Genomic DNA, 20,945 nt, shown 5'->3' with positions numbered 1-20,945 from the left:
AATTGGCCATGATGAGAGCAAGTGGAAGCCTCCAAAGAAAGCATTTTATTCCAAGTGCCGTTCCAAGTAACACTTTTGGCTGCGGTCACAGCATACAGTGATAGGCCTAAGAAATGCACTGCTGCTTTCTTTTAAAGTGTCTGAAAAGCAAGTGGGCACTAGTCATATTACGATTACTGCTCACCAACAGAGCTTTTTTTTTTTTTGTTCGATCCGCTGCTGATACAGAATGTTGGAAGAGGTTTTTACTTAGTTGCCCTAGTCATTCATGTGTCACGGTCACATGTTAACAAACAAGATGGAACTGTAGCTCAGAAAATTTTATATTTTATGTCAATTGTGGCATAACTATATAAGACATGAACACAAAATACTTGGTTTGGCTAAAACATCCGAAGAAAGAAAACAATAATATATATATATATATATATATATATATATTATACACACACAGGTGCATCTCAATAAATTAGAATGTCGTGGACAAAGTTAATTTATTTCAGTAATTCAACTCAAATTGTGAAACTCGTTTATTAAATAAATTCAATGCACACAGACTAAAGTAGTTTAAGTCTTTGGTTCTTTTAATTGTGATAATTTTGGCTCACGTTTAACAAAAACCCACAAAAATCTCAACAAATTAGAATACTTCATAAGACCAATAAAAAAAAACATTTTTAATGAATTGTTGGCCTTCTGGAAAGTATGTTCATTTACTGTATATGTACTCAATACTTGGTAGGGGCTCCATTTGCTTTAATTACTGCCTCAATTCGGCGTGGCATGGAGGTGATCAGTTTGTGGCACTGCTGAGGTGGTATGGAAGCCCAGGTTTCTTTGACAGTGGCCTTCAGCTCATCTGTATTTCTTGGTCTCTTGTTTCTCATTTTCCTCTTGACAATACCCCATAGATTCTCTCTGGGGTTCAGGTCTGGTGAGTTTGCTGGCCAGTCAAGCACACCAACACCATGGTCATTTAACCAACTTTTGGTGCTTTTGGCAGTGTGGGCAGGTGCCAAATCCTGCTGGAAAATGAAATCAGCATCTTTAAAAAGCTGGTCAGCAGAAGGAAGCATGAACTGCTCCAAAATTTCTTGGTAAACGGGTGCAGTGACTTTGATTTTCAAAAAACACAATGGACCAACACCAGCAGATGACATTGCACCCCAAATCATCACAGACTGTGGAAACTTAACACTGGACTTAAAGCAACTTGGGCTATGAGCTTCTCCACCCTTCCTCCAGACTCATGGACCTTGGTTTCCAAATGAAATACAAAACTTGCTCTCATCTGAATAGAGGACTTTGGACCACTGGGCAACAGTCCAGTTCTTCTCCTTAGCCCAGGTAAGACGCCTCTGACGTTGTCTGTGGTTCAGGAGTGGCTTAACAAGGGGAATACGACAACTGTATACGGGACTTCTAACAGCAGCTGCAGTGACGCGCTGACTTTACCGATTAGTGATTGGCTCTTTCATTCAGAAGGCGGGGCTTCCTTTGCTTGACAATCCTCATAAGGCTGCGGTTCTCTCGGTTGGTTGTGCATCTTTTTCTTCCACACTTTTTCCCTCCACTCAACTTTCTGTTAACATGCTTGGATACAGCACTCTGTGAACAGCCAGCTTCTTTGGCAATGAATGTTTGTGGCTTACCCTCCTTGTGAAGGGTGTCAATGATTGTCTTCTGGACAACTGTCAGATCAGCAGTAGGGGTCGACCGATTATCGGCGCTGATATTAAGCATTTTTATGATTATCGGTATCGGTCATTTTCAAAACCGATGTGCCGATATAATTATTTAATTTTGAAACGCGCTATTTGGCTCTGATGCAGCCTGTCAGAACTCACCACTCTGTGGCCTCGAGCAGTCTCCGCCCACCGCGCATCTGATTTGTTGGGAGTCATGAGTCAGACCAATCAATGTGGAAGACTAAGGCACTCTCACTGAAAGCGCTTGCTACAGTTTCAGTGATCATCACGCATCAGTTGTCTCTCAAAGGCAGCAGCAGACGTTGCAATGAATCACAATCCACTACACTGAAGTTGCAAAACACCTCAATATTATCTATTTATGGTTTACGCGATGGGGAAAACACCGACGGAATCGCGGAATCCAGTCATATAAAGGGAATTTACTGTATAACGCGGAGTCACAGAGTTCGTCAAAGTTTGGATGAATTAATCAAAAGTAGGTCAGTACACTTAAATCGACTCGCGCTATGGACTAGTATCTGTAAATATTAAGCTGCAAAAAGACTTATTTAAATATGAATTCTGTATGTTCTGCGTGTCTCTGTATATGTGAATGGCACAGACACGCGGTTTTGATTACACACACACACACACACACACACACACACACTGAAGTGCGCGACGCTCGCGGTGTTTTCAGCATCTGCCGTCTCACTAAATGAGGACATAAATACATGACCAACATCCCCAGAACTGCTCTGAGAGTTGCTTCATGAGCATTTGACCGTTTCATTTGAGTAAAACGATCGTCATATCACATACATAGGCTATACAGAAACTTAAGAGGTCCTCATGGCAACCCGTCAAAATAAAGGTCGGTTTATCTACTACTACAACAACAACTTTTGTTTAAAAGAATAATCACACAATACGCTATTTATTCCATGTTTTAATTTTAATGGTAAACCCATTTGTTTGCCAAAAAATTGAGTTCAACTCTCATTTGAATAAAAGATAACTGAAATTAATGTTTTATGGCTTCATTTGCACTGCACTGTAAATTAAAACTAATCGAAATTGCTGTCACATAGGCCAAGATTAAGATACTGTCACACAGGCCAAGATTATGACGACATAAATTGTGACATTTCAATAGGCTATTGAACCAAGTGTGCCTATAACAGGCTATTAGTGTTATAGTTTAATTAAAATAGTTGCAGTCTTCTTCACAACTTCTACAATGGAGCTATGAAGACAATTAAATTTATTTACACTTTTATATTATAATTATGAGAGGTTATGCTATTCCACATACATTTCTAACATGTAAATTATTGAAGCCAAATACTTACATTTCCCCAAGCTGTTTAGCTGTAGTACAGTATTCATAGGCTTAATCATGAAGCGTGCAGTGGCCCCACTTTTAACTCTCCCTTTATATTACCCTTATTGTAGATGGATGCATGGAGGATGACAAGAGTAAGAAGTGCAATCAACACCAGGGAAGGCAGTTTTTGTCAGAGCCCTTGTTATTCTTAATTTTGACATTAATTTTCATTTTTACATTAGACATAATATATCGGTTAAAAATATCGGTTATCGGTCCACTTGGTCTGTAATAATCGGTATCGGCATCGGCCTTGAAAAACACATATCGGTCGACCCCTAATCAGCAGTCTTCCCCATGATTGTGTAGCATAGTGAACCAAACTGAGAGACCATTTTGAAGGCTTAGGAAACCTTGCAGGTGTTTTGAGTTGATTAGCTGATTGGCATGTCACCATATTCTAATTTGTTGAGATAGTGAATTGGTGACTTTTTGGTAAATGTGAGCCAAAATCATCACAATTAAAAGAACCAAAGACTTAAACTACTTCAGTCTGTGTGCATTGAAATTTATTTAATACACGGGTTTCACAATTTGAGTTGAATTACTGAAATAAATGAACTTTTCCACAACATTCTAATTTATTGAGATGCACCTGTATATATATATATATATATATATATATTTTTTTTTTAATGCTGCTCAAAGGTTTGGGGTACCCTGATCCCAAGAGTACTGCAGTAAAAACAGGAGAACAAGAAGGAAAAAAGGGCCAGAGAAGGAAAAGAACATCTTTTGCGAGCAGGCCTTTAGGCGGTCTTCACTACAGATTTATTTGTCTGGTAATTATGCTGTGCTATCTGTTTTTGTTTTCTTGTTTATTTCTTTGGTTGTCAAGAGAAATCTTTGTCAGGCTATGTCAGTGTTCTCCTAAAAAGATACACAGTGGGGGGAGAATTAGTAGGTAAACTGAAACAATGGCACAAGAATCTCGCATTAGAAAGCAGTAATTTTAGCAACTGTAAATGAAGCGTTTAAAGCTATTGGAGCTTTTACCTAATTGTGCTTGGTTTTCAAAAGAGTGCTCTTATTGCACAGCCTTTAGTTGCTGTTTTGTGTCATGTCGAACCAACAAAAGTACATTTCATATTTTCAAGCATCTCAATTAAATCAAGTTCTCAGCTAAAATCTTGCTGATTTTGAAGCACTCAGTGCAACTTGTTAAGAGCAGAACTTCAATGCAATGAAAGGAATAACATAATTACTAATTCAGACTAATGTGATGTTTCTGTAGCACACCATTAATGCACACCAGTTAGAGACCGAGGGTCACCATAATTGTGCCCAGTTCCCATTCATTAATTCAAATTCACTTTAAATCGGATGCCATCTTCTCTGACCATCTGATCTCAACCCATTCAGGCTGTTCGTGAAACTAAGCAGAGAAAAGAGAACACAGCGGTGCTGAAAATGGCAAGGGCGGCTCATTGAAATACAGCACTTTGCTCTCCTTTTCATATGCTAATTCTCTGCAAAGGGCAGAGATGATGAGGGCAGTGTTTAAGAATAATGATGGAGAACATTTGCCCTCTTTGGACCACAACCAATCTGACGCCCTTCTGCTATTTTCATCACATGTACATTGTCTTAAAATGTCATCTCCAGCACATTACTGGTGCAGGGTAATTTGCTTAGCTTGGAAACTCGTCACATGGACACAGTGAGCAATGAGGGACAATGAAAAAGTGAGCTTCACCTTTGAGAGTAGTTACTTTGGAGCAGAAGCAGGTCATTTTTTTCCCCCATAATTCATTTTCTTTAGCTAAACCTGCTGAACTGTTCTGAGAGTGCAAGTGCTTTGACGGGCCAACAACACCTCAATAACATCTCCTGATACTATGATATTACAGGGTAATGCATGTTGTTCACGGCGTGCAGAATCCACTCCTTTCATGACAATAGTAAAATGTTTTTCGCAACTTCTATAGAGGGTATGCATTGACGTTACTTTCCCGCCGGAACATGCCCCCTCAGCCGGACTGAGTGGTAAAAGAGCCTGCTGCATGACTGGATTTAACAGGGAAGCTGCGAAAACAGAACTCGCCTGAGTTACCGTCTTCTGCCATTTTGGAGAGCACTCAAGAACGTAATCAACGTAATCGGCCTTGTTTACGTTCAGTTGACAGCACACGCTCTACAAAATGGTGGACGACGGTAACTCGGGGAGAGGAATTGTTGAATAAATTATGTTATTATTGTTTTCTTTGTGCGCAAAAAGTATTCTCGTAGCTTCGTAAAATTACGGTTGAACTACTGATGTCACATGGACTATTTTACCGATGTCCTTACTACCTTTCTGTGCATTGATCGTGATAGTATCCTTGCTGTCTATGGAGGGTCAGAGAGCTCTCAATCAGATTCCATCGAAAATATCTTAATTTGTGTTCCGAAGATGAACAAAGGTCTTACAGGTTTGGACCGACATGAGGTTGAGTAATTAATGACAGAATTTTAATTTTTGGGTGAACTATCCCTTTAACTCCAGCTGTTGGTGACGTCACATACATACCCTTAATATTAAACAGCTACATTTTGAAATATGCACATTTAGTTTAGTTTTTTTTTCTAGACTAGTGAAACTAGACCAGTGAAGTTAATTTATCTTTTTCTTTGAACATTTTTTGATGTATTTTTGAAAAGTATGTAAAATTATGTAGTTGGATATAATGCACCATTTACTTTTGACCCATGGCCCTCATTAAGTTGATGACTTCTGATCTAGACAACTGATTCTCAACCAGGTATAAGCAGATTCCAGGGAGCAACATTTAGATTTGCTTTGTTATCCCCATTCTTTACAATACAAATGAAATTATGGCTAAAAATAAAAACACTAGGGTGTTCAATCAGTTAAATGACTAATAATTATTATTACTAATATTGCACTACTAGTGACTAATTGTCATCCCCGCCCCCACCAGTTTAGGAAAGAAAAAAAAAAAGCTCACAACATTGCAATGTTATATTCTCCTCCCATCACCCAAAATAAATCAATAATCATATTAAAAATAACAAACACATCCTGCATTTCTCAAAACACATCAAAATGTGTGGAAAATGCAAATACAAATTTGCAATAGTGCTATATACTATAGTGCAAGAATACTTGATGTTTTTGCCATGAAGTGAAACATTGTTTTATTAATGAGAAAACTAAATGATTTCTAGTGAAATCAAAGCTAAAGGAATAGCTCACCCAAAAATCTAAATTTGCTAGAAATTCACTCACTCCCAGGCCATCCAAGATGTAGAAGAATTATCCATAATATTGCTTTTTCCAGTGAAAATGTTTTCTTGTTTGAATCAGGAGAGAAATATGCACGGATCAGGCACCATTTACTTGTGAAAACAGTCCAAAACAGCTCTAAACAAATATGTCAATGGATTTTGATGCGACTTTTTCATCTGAGGAAGCGTTTTTATGGATAATGGACTTTGGACGTTTATGGATAATGGCCAGAAGCAATGGTTTAAAGTTAAAATGCCTTAAAGGGATAGTTCACCCAAAAATGAAAATTCTGTCATCATTTACTCACCCTGAGGGTGAACTATCCCTTTAATGATGGATTTGTTGCTTACAAAACTGATGGTATGTGGATCCAGCTGATGATGAGACTGTGAAGGTCCATAAAAACGTTAGGAAACAGTGATGTAGACTGTAGATTAGTGTTAATATTAGCAAACTGCACTCCAAGACAACTGATCTTGAATCTATGAAGATATAAAAATCAATGGAGGTCAGCAAAAAGCAGACAGGAGGTGAATCTTTTTTTTATTTTTTTTATTCTCAAAACCAAGAAAATTAGTGCTAATGTTTCACATTTATTTCTACTTGCGATAAAGGTCTTTAAAACTTGAATGAAGAATGTAAGAACATTGCAGCCTTGAAAATCTTAGAATGCTATACAATAACACAAGAATACAATAAGAATACAGCAGACACATTATGCATCTATAAGCACTTTTCTATGCGATCATTTGGAGAAAAGAACCACATAAAGCACTCATCTCGGTCTAGGTAGTTTATCTCAATTCACTAGAGTTCACCATGAAGTTACATCTTGAGGTGCATTCATAATTCATAATTTTGGATCATTCACTTTAAACTCACAGAAAACCCAATTACTTGTCGAAAGAAAACAATATGATCATAAAGATAACAGAATGGCCTTCCTGGAGGAATAATTTATGAGGTGCATCACAAACACAAATCTGCACGCACACACAGTCAAAGTTACAGTATGTGCTGATGCAGGCACACAAGCTGTTTTTCATTATAGAGCGTAAATTCACACTCCAAAGACCAGTGGAGGAACAACTGCAGTAAATGACTGCAAGAAAGAATGGCTGAAAGGACAGAATGACTAAAAAGAATAGTATATATTAATGGGGGGGGGAACAGAACAGAAAGAGGGTTATGCTATTCATTAAGAAAGAGAAAGACAATGTTTACTTGCAAACTCTCCAATGGAAAATGGATTTAAAAATTTACAATTTCACTCGGAAACAAACAAGGGTCAAAACTATCTTTGATAAAGCTGAATGAATATGAGACATCTTATACTGTAAAAGATTCAAAATGTATAATAATCATAATTTGTTATATGGGAAAAACGTAGAAAAATGCAAAAAGAAGACTTTTGGAGGCCACTGTATTTTAATAACTCTGACAGCATTGCTTCATGCAATGCCTTGTTCATGTAGGTAAGCTGATTTAATATTTGATCATGACCAGATCTGTCCAATCCCAAATACACAGATTACTTTTGATCCCACTAAGATGCTAAGAGAAGTATTATTGTTTGGCATAATCATATTTGTGCATCCATCATCATTTTGCTTAAAATCAAGAGAAAAACGAAATACTGCAGCCTCTGTCTGTCCGGAGTACAATAACATCTTTTTAAAAATTTGTTTACAACCATTTTGTTGGCTTGATTGGTTTCCTTATGATGCCCTTGAGATTTCACCTAATTACAGAGAATGAATGGATTCCTGAATGAAATCTTCCACTGGGATACAAACAGTGTTTTCTGCTGCACTAAATTCCAGTGCTTATGTAAAAACAGAGAGGCAGACATCTTTGTTTTCACAGAACGTTCTTTGAAATATATTAGCATGAGACAGACAGGATGCAATGACTCCTTCGTAAATCTGTGAGCATGGCCTTAAGTTAACTAGCTTCCAGCTTGTGAAATTTTAATTAAGAAGTGCATCCTCACACAAGTCATGGTAACTCTCAAGGTAACCTGCGGCACAGGTCTGCCAGACTTTCACATCTAATGACTATCCTCATCCCAACAAAGAACAAGCGATTAACAATTCATCTCCTCTGAATTGAAAAATATTTTTGCTCAGTGATCTTCCATGACCTGCAATATGAATATCAGTTTTCCAAGACTGAACCTAAACCTCTCCAAATTTCTGAGGAAAGTGAAACCTTCTCGAAAATCAACTTAAACAGAGCGGTGAACCACAAAATGAAGCCTGCCCGTATTGCTTGCAGTAATGTGCACTACTTTATACTCATTAGCACTCATTAACACTTATTAACACTCATTCCCACAAAATCTACAGCTAATGGCTTGATAAACGTAAGCGGAATGCCTGCGCTAATAGAAAAACTACAAGGGTCGATGCATAAGATTTTACAGGTTCGCATGTTGACAAATGTTGCTTAGATCTGTCCTGAAAGTTCACTGATGCAGTTGCAAAACTCACTTATTTCCATGAAAGTTTAATGAGTTTAAACTACAAGCCATTTTCATTTAACATGAAACACAAAAGTCTGTAAATGTAGTTGAGAAACTTTGTTATAAAAGGCAGCAAAAATCATTCCAAATAAATAAAGCACCATGGTTAAGTAAATAGCCTCCAATCCTTTTACACTCTTTTCATTTCCTTTGATTGATTTCCTGAAATAAATGAAAAAAAAAAAGAAATCAAGAAATAAATACAAGCCTTACTAGCTGCGTTCATTACCTTAATACAATAATTCTGCCATGGTTCAAACCTATTAAACGTACTCTGTGCCAAAGGGGAACGCAGATGTGCAGAGATGTTTTTTTTTGCACTGGGCTCAGCAGGAAATGGTTCTGTTATACCGCTCGCCGTCCTCTGAGACCTTCACTGAAGCATTAACAATGTGAAGTCCAAGGTCTTGGTGAGGTTATTTCGTGCTGTTCCATTGGTTGTTGGAACATTCTTAGAGTCTATGCACACAGGTTTGATCAAGGCACACTCAATGTTCACGCATAGTTCAGCAAAGTACTTGTCAGGAATCATCAACACTTGACATTTTTGAAGAAAATGTGAGTGGTGCTTGCCTGTGCAAATCTTGCCTCCTTAGAGACAGGGTATTCTGGGCGGTTCCCAGGGTGTTGCTGTAGTTGCTAATGTCTGTGATGAATGGCTGTGTTCAAAGTCTACACACTCAGAAAAAAGGTACAAAACTGTCACCGCGGTGGAACACTTTCAAAAGGTACTAAGGGACAAATATATGCTTTCAAAATACTAATATGTACCATTTGAGGGAAAATAAGGTATAAACGTATAAGGCAGGAGTGTCAAACTCAGTTCCTGGAGGGCCACAGCCCTGCACAGTTTAGATTCAACCCTAATTAAAGACACCTGATCCAGCTAATCAAGTCATTTAGACTTAAACTACATGGTTATGTGTGTTGGAGCAGGGTTGGAACTAAACTGAGTTTGACACCCCTGGTATAAGGTATAAAGACTATATCTATCTATCTATCTATCTATACATTGTTCTATCATTCTATCTATCGATGATTCTATTGTTCATTCATTCTATCTATCTATACATCATACTATCTATCGTTCATTCTTTCTATCTATATATCGTTCTATCTATCTATCAATCACCAGGTGAAAATTCAAATCACTTATTTTTTATTTCATAATTATATTTTAATTTCATGTGAGAAATAAGCATTTGTAATCACTAAATATTTTTCAGTTAGGACTACAGCTCATTTGAATTTGTTCTAAATTACTATGTCTTACAAACAAACGAATGAATAAATGAATGAATGTCACTGACTGACTGGGCATTAAGGTAGCTTCTAGACACAGATGATATTTTGGACATCTTCCTAATCTAACCCATCTGGTTCTCATCAACCAGATAGTAGAGTGCTCCATGACCTCGATTGGATGTGTCAAATAAGAGAGACATCAAAAATGTGCTGTGTTGGGTTATGTTAGGGAGGATTTTGACTATACTTTGCTGTAAGACTTCATTATAACCTCAAACATCAGTCTCTGTCAATCAACATCTGCTAGAGGCTATTCGCTTCATAAGAGCATTATACAAATCGGTAAGGATGGAGAGCTGCTTCCAGAGTCTAATAAATGCAATAAATAATAAATATACGATCGGAGCATAAAAATGCATCTTGAATATTGTGCAACAGTGGTTTGCATATATTAGCATTATATAAGTCATTATTCGAGACTGGTTAATATTTTAACATCACAGTGTGTATGTATAAAGGAATTATCACTTATCGTATACAATGTGCTGGAAGCCATCAGTAGTATTTCAGTGTCCAAAGTGTTAAATGACTGTTTAAGCTGTTGTTCTCGAGGGAAGACACAGTTCTTGTGACTGATTGCTTTGTGTTTATGGTTCTGGAGTGGCGCTTTGAGAGTCACTAATCTTGCCTTCCTGCTTTCAGGACTTTAGCTCACACTGGTCCTCGAGAGAGAGGCTACATCCATTGATTCTTTTTACCCCAGTTACTTCCAGCCATTAAATATTCATTAACATATGCATTTTACCCAATCTTAGCCACTGTACTTGCTATTATTAGTCTTTGCCTTTTCAGTCCAGTATTATTCTTGGCCACTATAACTCGGCCTGCATAAGCAACATGATTTCATTCAAAACGGCAGTAGGTTGCAGTAATGCATTGCATGGTTAGTCATCCACCTGTAAAAAAGTACAAACCCACAGGTAGCAGAAAGCCAACTACAAAACACAAAATGTACTTTAAAGGAGAATGAGAGAAGAAAAAAAAAATCTAACTTCATAGTGCTGTGTGGGCTTTGTAAGCCAATTGGCTCTCCACACAAGCATATTCGCACATCCGTCATGCTTGAGAACTTGAGTGGAAAGCCTGCTGAAACCTTACAAAATTAGCAGCAAGACAGCAAAGCATGGTGCAAAGTTTTTGCTGCGTCACATTTAGTTAACAGAAAAGTTTAGTGTATATTACAAGATGTGTGCAAGATTGCACTAGACAAAGTGTTGTAATATTTATGTGTGCCCCCAGTGAAATCTTTTCTCACTCGCAAATCTTTATAAATGAGTGGATGTGTGGTTCTCAAATGAATGTTTTTGCAGTAATCAGAGCTAGAAGCATCCTGCCTTTTCAAACACATTCTTATAGATTTTAGAGCCATGTGAATTTTGAATGCAATTTCCAAAAGAAATTATTTGGATTTGAAGTTGCACAATTATTATTGCATTTTTTTCAAAATGCTGTGGGGAAAAAACAACAACACTCACAGTGGAAAGTGTGCCAGTCAAATCAAGTCACACCTCCTGTAGATCAATTGCTTTAAACAGAAAATTCTGTCAGCACCTACCTATCCACATATCACTCAAAACTCCTGAGATATTTTTCCCTATGCAACAAAAAGAGCTGCTGTTATTAAAGTGCCAAAACTGCTTTCCGTTCAACAAAAGTTCAGTTACAATTTTACTTGGTTTATTAAAAAAATCATTATTTACCTAAATCATGTGGGGGTTTGAACTCCTAACTTACGCACAGTTACCAAAAAATAAAAATAAAATAATATATATACATACATATATATATATATATATATATATATATATATATGTGTGTGTGTGTGTGTGTGTGTGTGATGGCCGAACCTGAGGCCACACATTGATAAGGGTAACTCCGCACTCATTCATCCATAATGCATAAATTTTCCCTTGTATACATTTACATATATATTCATTTACATATTTATCGAGTCATTTTGCTTACTCTTTATCTACCTTTAAGTTTATAATGTAGATTTAAGGTTTATGTTGTATGTAATAAAAACACTACACAGATTTAGTTTGACATACTTGTAATACTTTATTCAGTTTAGTATTTCGTTCGTTGGTTTGGAGTGCACACTTACTAGCCTGCGTTGTGCTATTCTTGTTTTCTTATATTTGTTTCTATTGAGTTGAGTTCTATTTATGTTACTGTGAGGCGTACTTGAGTTTGGATGAATGGCGTTTGGCGGCGGTGTGTGCATCTATCTGTTGCAGCGGTCTTGATTGGCAAAAGGCTGAGGGGCATGCAGCAGTACAGATTTACAGCCTGAGGGTGCCACTCGCCGATACCAACTAAAACTACGTCATGGGGGTGTGAAGGAAATGGAATTTGATTTTGATTAATTTTCTTTCCACTTATTTATTATTATTAATATTTGTTGTTTGTATTAATATTTTGGTTTCGTTTGTTATCTTTACTTGGATTAGTTGAATTGCAAATTTATTTGTTGATTTATAAAATGTTGATTGCATGTTTCCCCTGTCTTGTTTAAGTGAGCTCACTGTTTGTCTTAAAAATATTTAATAATCTTACTGACTCCAAACTCCGAAGTATATAGGCCAAAATCAAACCCAAATCATTATTATTTCAGGATACGCATAAAATCTCAGTTAGGGGTATCGAGTTGGCCTTTAAAAATTGTTACAGTTGTGTAACCACTTGCGTATGCATGTAATTTCTGTTTAGCAGTTGTGTTGAGTTTGTTGTACATTGCCTTAGTCTTTAATATCTTACAGAACATGGCACACTAAATGTGCTACACAAACCGGGAGTGGAGTGTCGATAAATAATTTAGGGAAACGTGTAAAGAAGGCTGTTGTATTCCACATTAACAATAATGCTTAACAACCACAATGTGCTTTGTACATCCCAAGGTTACTCTCCTGATGATTGCTACCAAGGTGTGTTAGAATAGTGTGTAGAGGGAGAGGGGTAATTGAGCTTCTTTGCCAATCACACAAAGATCTGCATGGCAGCAATAACATATGTCACACTTCAACACCATTCACCAGTTCAACTGTTTCCCCAACCCTCCCCTCCAGAAATACCACAGGAAATGCAAACGCATCTTGAATATTTTACAACAATTTCTATAGTCCTTTAAGTGGCTGCTTGTAAGAGGTGTGAATTATTTACAGTAGAAGCCAGAGGAACTGAGAATGGCCCTTTCACAGTGGTCAGTCCAATCTGGAGGAAACTGTCACAGGCAACTGGCGAACACAGTCATAATGTATATATGAATGCCATTTTCATCCACCCCCACCACCTCAAATATACTTCCAGTTTACAAAGTCCAATATTATACAACAGTAACAGACAGTAAGCGACCATACATTTCAGATGTAGAAAAATGTAAGTAAAATTAGTGCCTGATCTCCGTTTCTGAAGGGTCCAGTCTTAATAACAACGTCTGACCCAATGTAGAATGAAACTAAAGCAGTCTGTTGTGGTCAGATAACCAGAATGCATTTGATTATTCTGTCAGTGTTAGTAAAATATAAGCAAATCTTCTATGGACAGATGGGATCTAGAAGCTAAAAAAAAAACACTTAAATATTAGCAGCTCGGATTAACACTGGAAAAGCAGAGAACGGAAGCATTTAGCTGAAGTGTGTGATACTATCAGCTGACCACTTAGTCGACTGTCTGTGTAGATATGAGGCTGAAATGAATGGAAGGGCTGCATATGAAATATGAAACAGAGAGCCATCACACTGGGTAAAAAGAATATAAATATTAGAAAAAATATCCATATATCTCCAATCAAAACATGCTGACATTAGATCCAACAGTGCACCAACAGTTGTACTGAATTACATGAACTAAAAGCTTATCGACCTCTTAGATGTCTTACTATTGGAGCCCTCCTTTTCATTTCGGCCTAAGTGGCCTGTTGGGATGCTGTAATATAGTGCATTAGTCTCGCAGTTCTATAAAACATTCATCCAGTGGGACAATGTGATTTCGCATCAAACCAGTGCAGTCTTTCCAGTTGGCATCTTCATTAGAGTTGACTGAGAAGTAATTCTTATTCATTTTGAAACGGAAAACAAGTTCAGCTAGGTCATTTTAAAAATATCATCTCTGTTCACCAATACGTAACAGCGGCCTTCTTAATATTTGCTCTATTTGATTATAAAATCAGTGTAAGAAGTTACGTTAACAAATCCTTTGATTGGGCAAATTCAACAAGGGGAAGAAAAAAGAAAAATCTGTCATGGGAACACTAGGATCAACATTACTTGAATTGGAGATTGATATGAGTTAAGCATACAGTATTTGAAGAAAAAGTAAAAACATGCTGCCTGCTAAGACATTTTTAGAATTAATATTTCAAATAAACAAAACAAAAAACAGTTGTTAAGTTAGTAAAGACAAAATGCAAAAGAGCTATAACTATTGTCCCACACTGAAAAGGTGTATGACCACTCCACAATGCTTTTGAATGACAGTTACAGTACCACCTTACGAAGTAAGAGCCTGCTAAAATCCATCCGAGACTCATTTGTAAGGATATTGGCAAATTCTACGGAATTAAGGCACCTTTATACTTTTTATACTGTTTGTTGTGGAGAATCTACAGAACAGAACCTTTTCACATTGTCGGGGGTTCTCAAAAGTGCATGTCGTCAGTTGGGTAATAATGGTGAATCTACAACAAATATAATATTTGTGTTCCCAATTGCTCCAATTTCTGTAATTTAATGGCAAGGTAATATAAGACTTTTTTTTTTTCTTTCTTTTTTTACAATGTTAATAACAACGTTTCACTCTGTGAAAAGAAACTATTATGTAGAATGGGTTTATTTCTAGATGTAATCATCAGGGCTGCACACCACTCAGAACTCACTGGTGAATGCCTTTTAAATTCAAATTTAATTTATGAATTTGAATGGTCAATAACTGTCCAGACAAAGTTTGAATACTTGCCTGACAAACCCTATTTGAAAGTTCTGAATAATGTTTAAAAAGCCTTTCACAGTTTGAAGGTTTGCCTTCATATGCCTTAATGGTTATATGGTTTATAAACCCCAGACAGAGAAAATGTTAGAAAAATAGACTTGATATGTTTGATTAACCACTGTGGACCAGAGTGGAAGAACATTTCATTTTCCAGAATGCATTACCTGTGTTAAATTATTCTTCCTGTCATTCCAATTTAACTTCATGTGAGGTGTGGCCAATTCAATTCAAATTCCAACTACAGAATTAAAATGGGGGAATTTCTTTTCTTGGTAAACGTCATATAATCAAAAACATTTAATGATAAACATGCTAGGGGTGGAGGATGTGTATAAGTTTGTGATGGCTGTTTAAATCTTGTTGAAATCTGTGGAGCATTCTGCAAGTGCAGAATCCATGTATCAATCTAATGTTCAAAACCACCTCATGATTCACCACGGAGCATGGCGTAAACTGAGAGGGCATGAACTAGCATCCAGCCCCTAGAAGTGAAGTACTGCCCACAACAGTCCCACATTTGCACAGGTCATTACACAGGAATCAATTGTTTGTTCAAATGCCCCTCACAAATAGAATGCAAGCCAACACACTGTGAAACATGAACATAATCACACCATTTGACCACTGAATGTCAACTACTGTAAATTTCACAGACCCTAGATAAACACACCCAGTGAGTAACACTGACAAATGGCTTTGTGCCATCATGAATAGAAGACATCCATGTAATCTGTATAAGCAAAATTAAAAGAATAGCCTGACGTTATTACCAGCTGCCTCCAATAGGAACATCACAGAGTCTGCGATATTAATGAATGGATGGAACATGCATTTTGAGTTCCACCTCAGTCCACATGTGCTAGGCTTCAGGTGTTTTCAACAAACAAAAATTAAGTGAAGTCATATGCACTGATTATTTCCTTTTTAACTAATCCAAACACTCTTCCATTAAGTAACAGTAAATCTGTCATTGTAATTCATGTGAAGTCAGGTGAAATAGGTTTCCCAGTCGAGGCTTTATAGGTATAGCCTTCATCCCATTATGAGCAACCCTTTGTAATATTCTGTAGGAAGAAGGAAGCTGAACTGTTTCTATGTAGGTTTCTATGACAGAATGAACGGTTGACATGAGCAGCTTAACCTACATAAAATTCTGTCAAAGGGAATTTAATAACCTCACATCATATGTCCTGTTACTGTTTAATCACACATCGCATTTCATGGCTCCTCTTTACATTGAAACAATGACAACTATTAAAACTATGTCCTTGATTGCCTCTGACAGCTCAATAAATAAATATGAAATGGCACCGTCAATTAGTCCTCAAGCATTCAAATATTATGTTAATAAGAAATGACACTAAAATATTATGGAAGACTGAGGTTAAATGCTTGACTACTGAAACATCTATTGATGACATTCGAATTTTCAAAAGGACAAATTTCATCGAATTATTCTGTTTAAGAGGTTTCTGAACTAGAGAAAGTTTCTGAACTGTTTTTTTTTATTCAAAACTGAACTGTGACTTAAAGTCACTGTAAAAAATGTAGAAAAATATTGTGATGTTCCAGAGTCTACAATGCATTTTTACAAAATATCGTTAAAAGGTAATGTTTTTTAACATTCATAATAATCGAGGCAATATGTATAATTCTCTGATAAATTATTATTAAAATTATATTGTTTATAAGTAGAAAGTATGAATTACATATTTTAAGATAAAATATCAACTTAATTGATTAATTTTTGTGTTATGTGTTTTGTTATGGGTCATTTCATTTGTACCATTAATCTGTGTCATTAGCTAATTGTCTCTGCCAGTTCAGATTTTAAATTTAAATACGTTGATACATCAACATTATATAATTTAATGACATACAGTTATGAAATGAACAACCAAAGTGCAATACAGTGTAGCCCTTGTGACAACTAGCCCCATACATACTTTGCTGTAACGTGTACACAGTGATGGCCACAGATCTTTATGCTTTGCTCAAGCAATGCATCTCCTATTGATAACGATACTTCAACACGTCCCATCAGTATCAGCCATCCCGCCTGACAACGTTTCATTCAGAAGGCAGCTATACATGACCACAGCCTACTGATGCCCCACAATGCACCTGTAACGCAGGAACTGTCAATTGACATGTAAGCCATAGGGCCTACATCACACTGAATATCATTGAGAATGAACATCCACATCTACCATCTACCTCGCAAGGTCACGACAGCTCCGTAAAGGCTATTGTACGTAGCCGCAACGTCTGTTTGTCTTACCGTATACTCCCTGGCAATAAACGCCTTCAAATAGTGCGGCCAATAACCACAGGAGAGCAAAGATAATATCCATCTTCACGTTAGTCTGAACATATCCAGCTCCTCAGGCGGCGAACAGTTGAAGGCAGTACGTGCAGTCCAAATCTCCCAGCTCGCGTGACTGTATCATCAAGAAACAGCTGAAGTAGTGTCAGTCAGAGATGTCTCACTAGTCATTTCTTGCCAATTCAATGCAGATGTTTTCACCAAATTGGTCTAGGCGGAGATATAAAGCTGTGACAGATGAGGAGGACGAGCATCAAACCTTCAGAGCGGGTCTCCTCCTCACACCTTCGCCGGCATTAAGCACCGACGCGACTGGCGAAAGTGAATGACAGCGCCATGGGAAACACGCGCGCTATTAATCGGTTGCGCGCGCTGGCATCCACCTCTTCGACGTTCCCAAAAGATAACACTGCGGAATTTAATGCGAAAAATAACCAATAACCGACGAGACCGCCGCTCGCATCCTCTTCGTGGTTACAGGATGCCGGTGAGGCAGAAAGGCACGCCGATAAAAGCTGCTACTATAGTAACACTGTGATTCTTCGTCTCCAGCGGATAAAAAAAAAGAGAGATGAAATCCGTTATTTCATGAGAGCTGTGTGGGCCAGCTTTACTTCTCGGAAGTCTCTGGCCCCGGTTTGAAAAAAAAAAAACGATGACACGTAAACAGATGTGTCAGGATGCCTATTTTCAGGATAAAGCGCAATTTAGACCGGATGAAATGTGAAGGGTGGCTGGGAACGTTGCGCCATACGTACTGCGCTGGAACGCCGGAGCCCAGCTGGCTGACTACGTCAAAGAGCGCGTGAGGGAGTGAGCGAGCGCGCTCGGTTCTCATTTGTATGAGAAGCACTCTCGCGCTGAGAACGTTCGCAGCAGAGCAACGTGAACTTCATTATAAATTAAAGGCCGCTAGTCTAAATGGTGTACATGCTTTCCGACGTTCGTTCGTGCGTTTGCCGTTTTCTCTCACTGAAAGGGAAGCTGTAGCTGCTATTAATTTGGCCGCGCATCCTCCTCCCCTGTCGACTTTATAACTATCAAATGAATGATTTTTCTTTCAATTACCAGCATCTCGATCGCAACAGCGCCAGTGGCTGCGAGGCTATACACTGTGAAACATTGTCATTAACTCAGGTAATATTAATATGCCAATAGGCTATATTTGAGCTAATGAAATCTGTTACTGTAAAACGTACTGATGATGACACAGGTGGCAGAATCTCTCGAGGACCATCCTCGGACGACAGCGCTCTGCACGCGGTGTTCAGACTTGCGTTGTAGAATGAGCAGAGCGTGCCGTCCGGGTAGCTGGTGTCATTAGCTATCATCAGGAATAGTCTGGTGTGGTCCTCGAGATCGTTCCCCTGCTCCAGCAGGAGGAGGAGGAATTCGGGCCGAACATAGGGATCCATAGATGCACAACGGAAAGAAAAACACTGGGTAAAACGGAAACAAAACGGAGGGTACAAACACGGAGGTTACTGTATAGGTCGGTCTTTCTGTCACATCTCACAGGGGAGCACGGGAACCAGGAACGAGAAGACGAGGAATTAGCAACACGGGAGTTTAATATATAGACAGGAACACAGATCACAGGTAGGGTAGACACTTACGTAGACACTTAGGTTGACGTACAAAGACCGACCAACACTAACTGAAAGGACTGGGGTTTATAAAGACAAGACAATCAATGAACTAAGGAGACACACCTGGAATCAAATTAAACAATCAAGGGGAGACAGAAACTAGGTCACAGGGCACACATGGGGAGCAAAACACACACAAGACAGTCCAGGGACGTGACACCCACACTGAAAAGGTGTATGACCACTCCACAATGCTTTTGAATGACAGTTACAGTACCACCTTACGAAGTAAGAGCCTGCTAAAATCCATCCGAGACTCATTTGTAAGGATATTGGCAAATTCTACGGAATTAAGGCACCTTTATACTTTTTTTATACTGTTTGTTGTGGAGAATCTACAGAACAGAACCTTTTCACATTGTCGGGGGTTCTCAAAAGTGCATGTCGTCAGTTGGGTAATAATGGTGAATCTACAACAAATATAATATTTGTGTTCCCAATTGCTCCAATTTCTGTAATTTAATGGCAAGGTAATATAAGACTTTTTTTTTTTTTCTTTCTTTTTTTTTTTACAATGTTAATAACAACGTTTCACTCTGTGAAAAGAAACTATTATGTAGAATGGGTTTATTTCTAGATGTAATCATCAGGGCTGCACACCACTCAGAACTCACTGGTGAATGCCTTTTAAATTCAAATTTAATTTATGAATTTGAATGGTCAATAACTGTCCAGACAAAGTTTGAATACTTGCCTGACAAACCCTATTTGAAAGTTCTGAATAATGTTTAAAAAGCCTTTCACAGTTTGAAGGTTTGCCTTCATATGCCTTAATGGTTATATGGTTTATAAACCCCAGACAGAGAAAATGTTAGAAAAATAGACTTGATATGTTTGATTAACCACTGTGGACCAGAGTGGAAGAACATTTCATTTTCCAGAATGCATTACCTGTGTTAAATTATTCTTCCTGTCATTCCAATTTAACTTCATGTGAGGTGTGGCCAATTCAATTCAAATTCCAACTACAGAATTAAAATGGGGGAATTTCTTTTCTTGGTAAACGTCATATAATCAAAAACATTTAATGATAAACATGCTAGGGGTGGAGGATGTGTATAAGTTTGTGATGGCTGTTTAAATCTTGTTGAAATCTGTGGAGCATTCTGCAAGTGCAGAATCCATGTATCAATCTAATGTTCAAAACCACCTCATGATTCACCACGGAGCATGGCGTAAACTGAGAGGGCATGAACTAGCATCCAGCCCCTAGAAGTGAAGTACTGCCCACAACAGTCCCACATTTGCACAGGTCATTACACAGGAATCAATTGTTTGTTCAAATGCCCCTCACAAATAGAATGCAAGCCAACACACTGTGAAACATGAACATAATCACACCATTTGACCACTGAATGTCAACTACTGTAAATTTCACAGACCCTAGATAAACACACCCAGTGAGTAACACTGACAAATGGCTTTGTGCCATCATGAATAGAAGACATCCATGTAATCTGTATAAGCAAAATTAAAAGAATAGCCTGACGTTATTACCAGCTGCCTCCAATAGGAACATCACAGAGTCTGCGATATTAATGAATGGATGGAACATGCATTTTGAGTTCCACCTCAGTCCACATGTGCTAGGCTTCAGGTGTTTTCAACAAACAAAAATTAAGTGAAGTCATATGCACTGATTATTTCCTTTTTAACTAATCCAAACACTCTTCCATTAAGTAACAGTAAATCTGTCATTGTAATTCATGTGAAGTCAGGTGAAATAGGTTTCCCAGTCGAGGCTTTATAGGTATAGCCTTCATCCCATTATGAGCAACCCTTTGTAATATTCTGTAGGAAGAAGGAAGCTGAACTGTTTCTATGTAGGTTTCTATGACAGAATGA

At 37.8% G+C, this 20,945-nt stretch overlaps 1 protein-coding gene across 2 annotated transcripts in view; it reads right to left on the bottom strand.

The window, feature by feature from the left end:
- Positions 1-18,219, bottom strand: part of mdga2a (MAM domain containing glycosylphosphatidylinositol anchor 2a) — a 130,014-nt gene extending 111,795 nt beyond the window's left edge. For both annotated transcript variants that reach the window (XM_058750048.1, XM_058750049.1), the window contains exon 1: positions 17,407-18,219. In XM_058750048.1, the coding sequence (XP_058606031.1) occupies positions 17,407-17,479 (73 nt within the window). In that variant the 5' untranslated portion in view covers positions 17,480-18,219. The remainder of the gene's footprint in view (positions 1-17,406) is intronic.
- Positions 18,220-20,945: the final 2,726 nt, after the last annotated feature.

The sequence above is a fragment of the Onychostoma macrolepis genome, chromosome 17 (assembly GCF_012432095.1).
Source record: "Onychostoma macrolepis isolate SWU-2019 chromosome 17, ASM1243209v1, whole genome shotgun sequence".
NCBI lineage: Eukaryota > Metazoa > Chordata > Actinopteri > Cypriniformes > Cyprinidae > Onychostoma > Onychostoma macrolepis.
The sequence above is the reverse complement of the archived record's forward strand: the minus strand, read 5'-3'. Positions and strand labels throughout refer to the sequence as shown.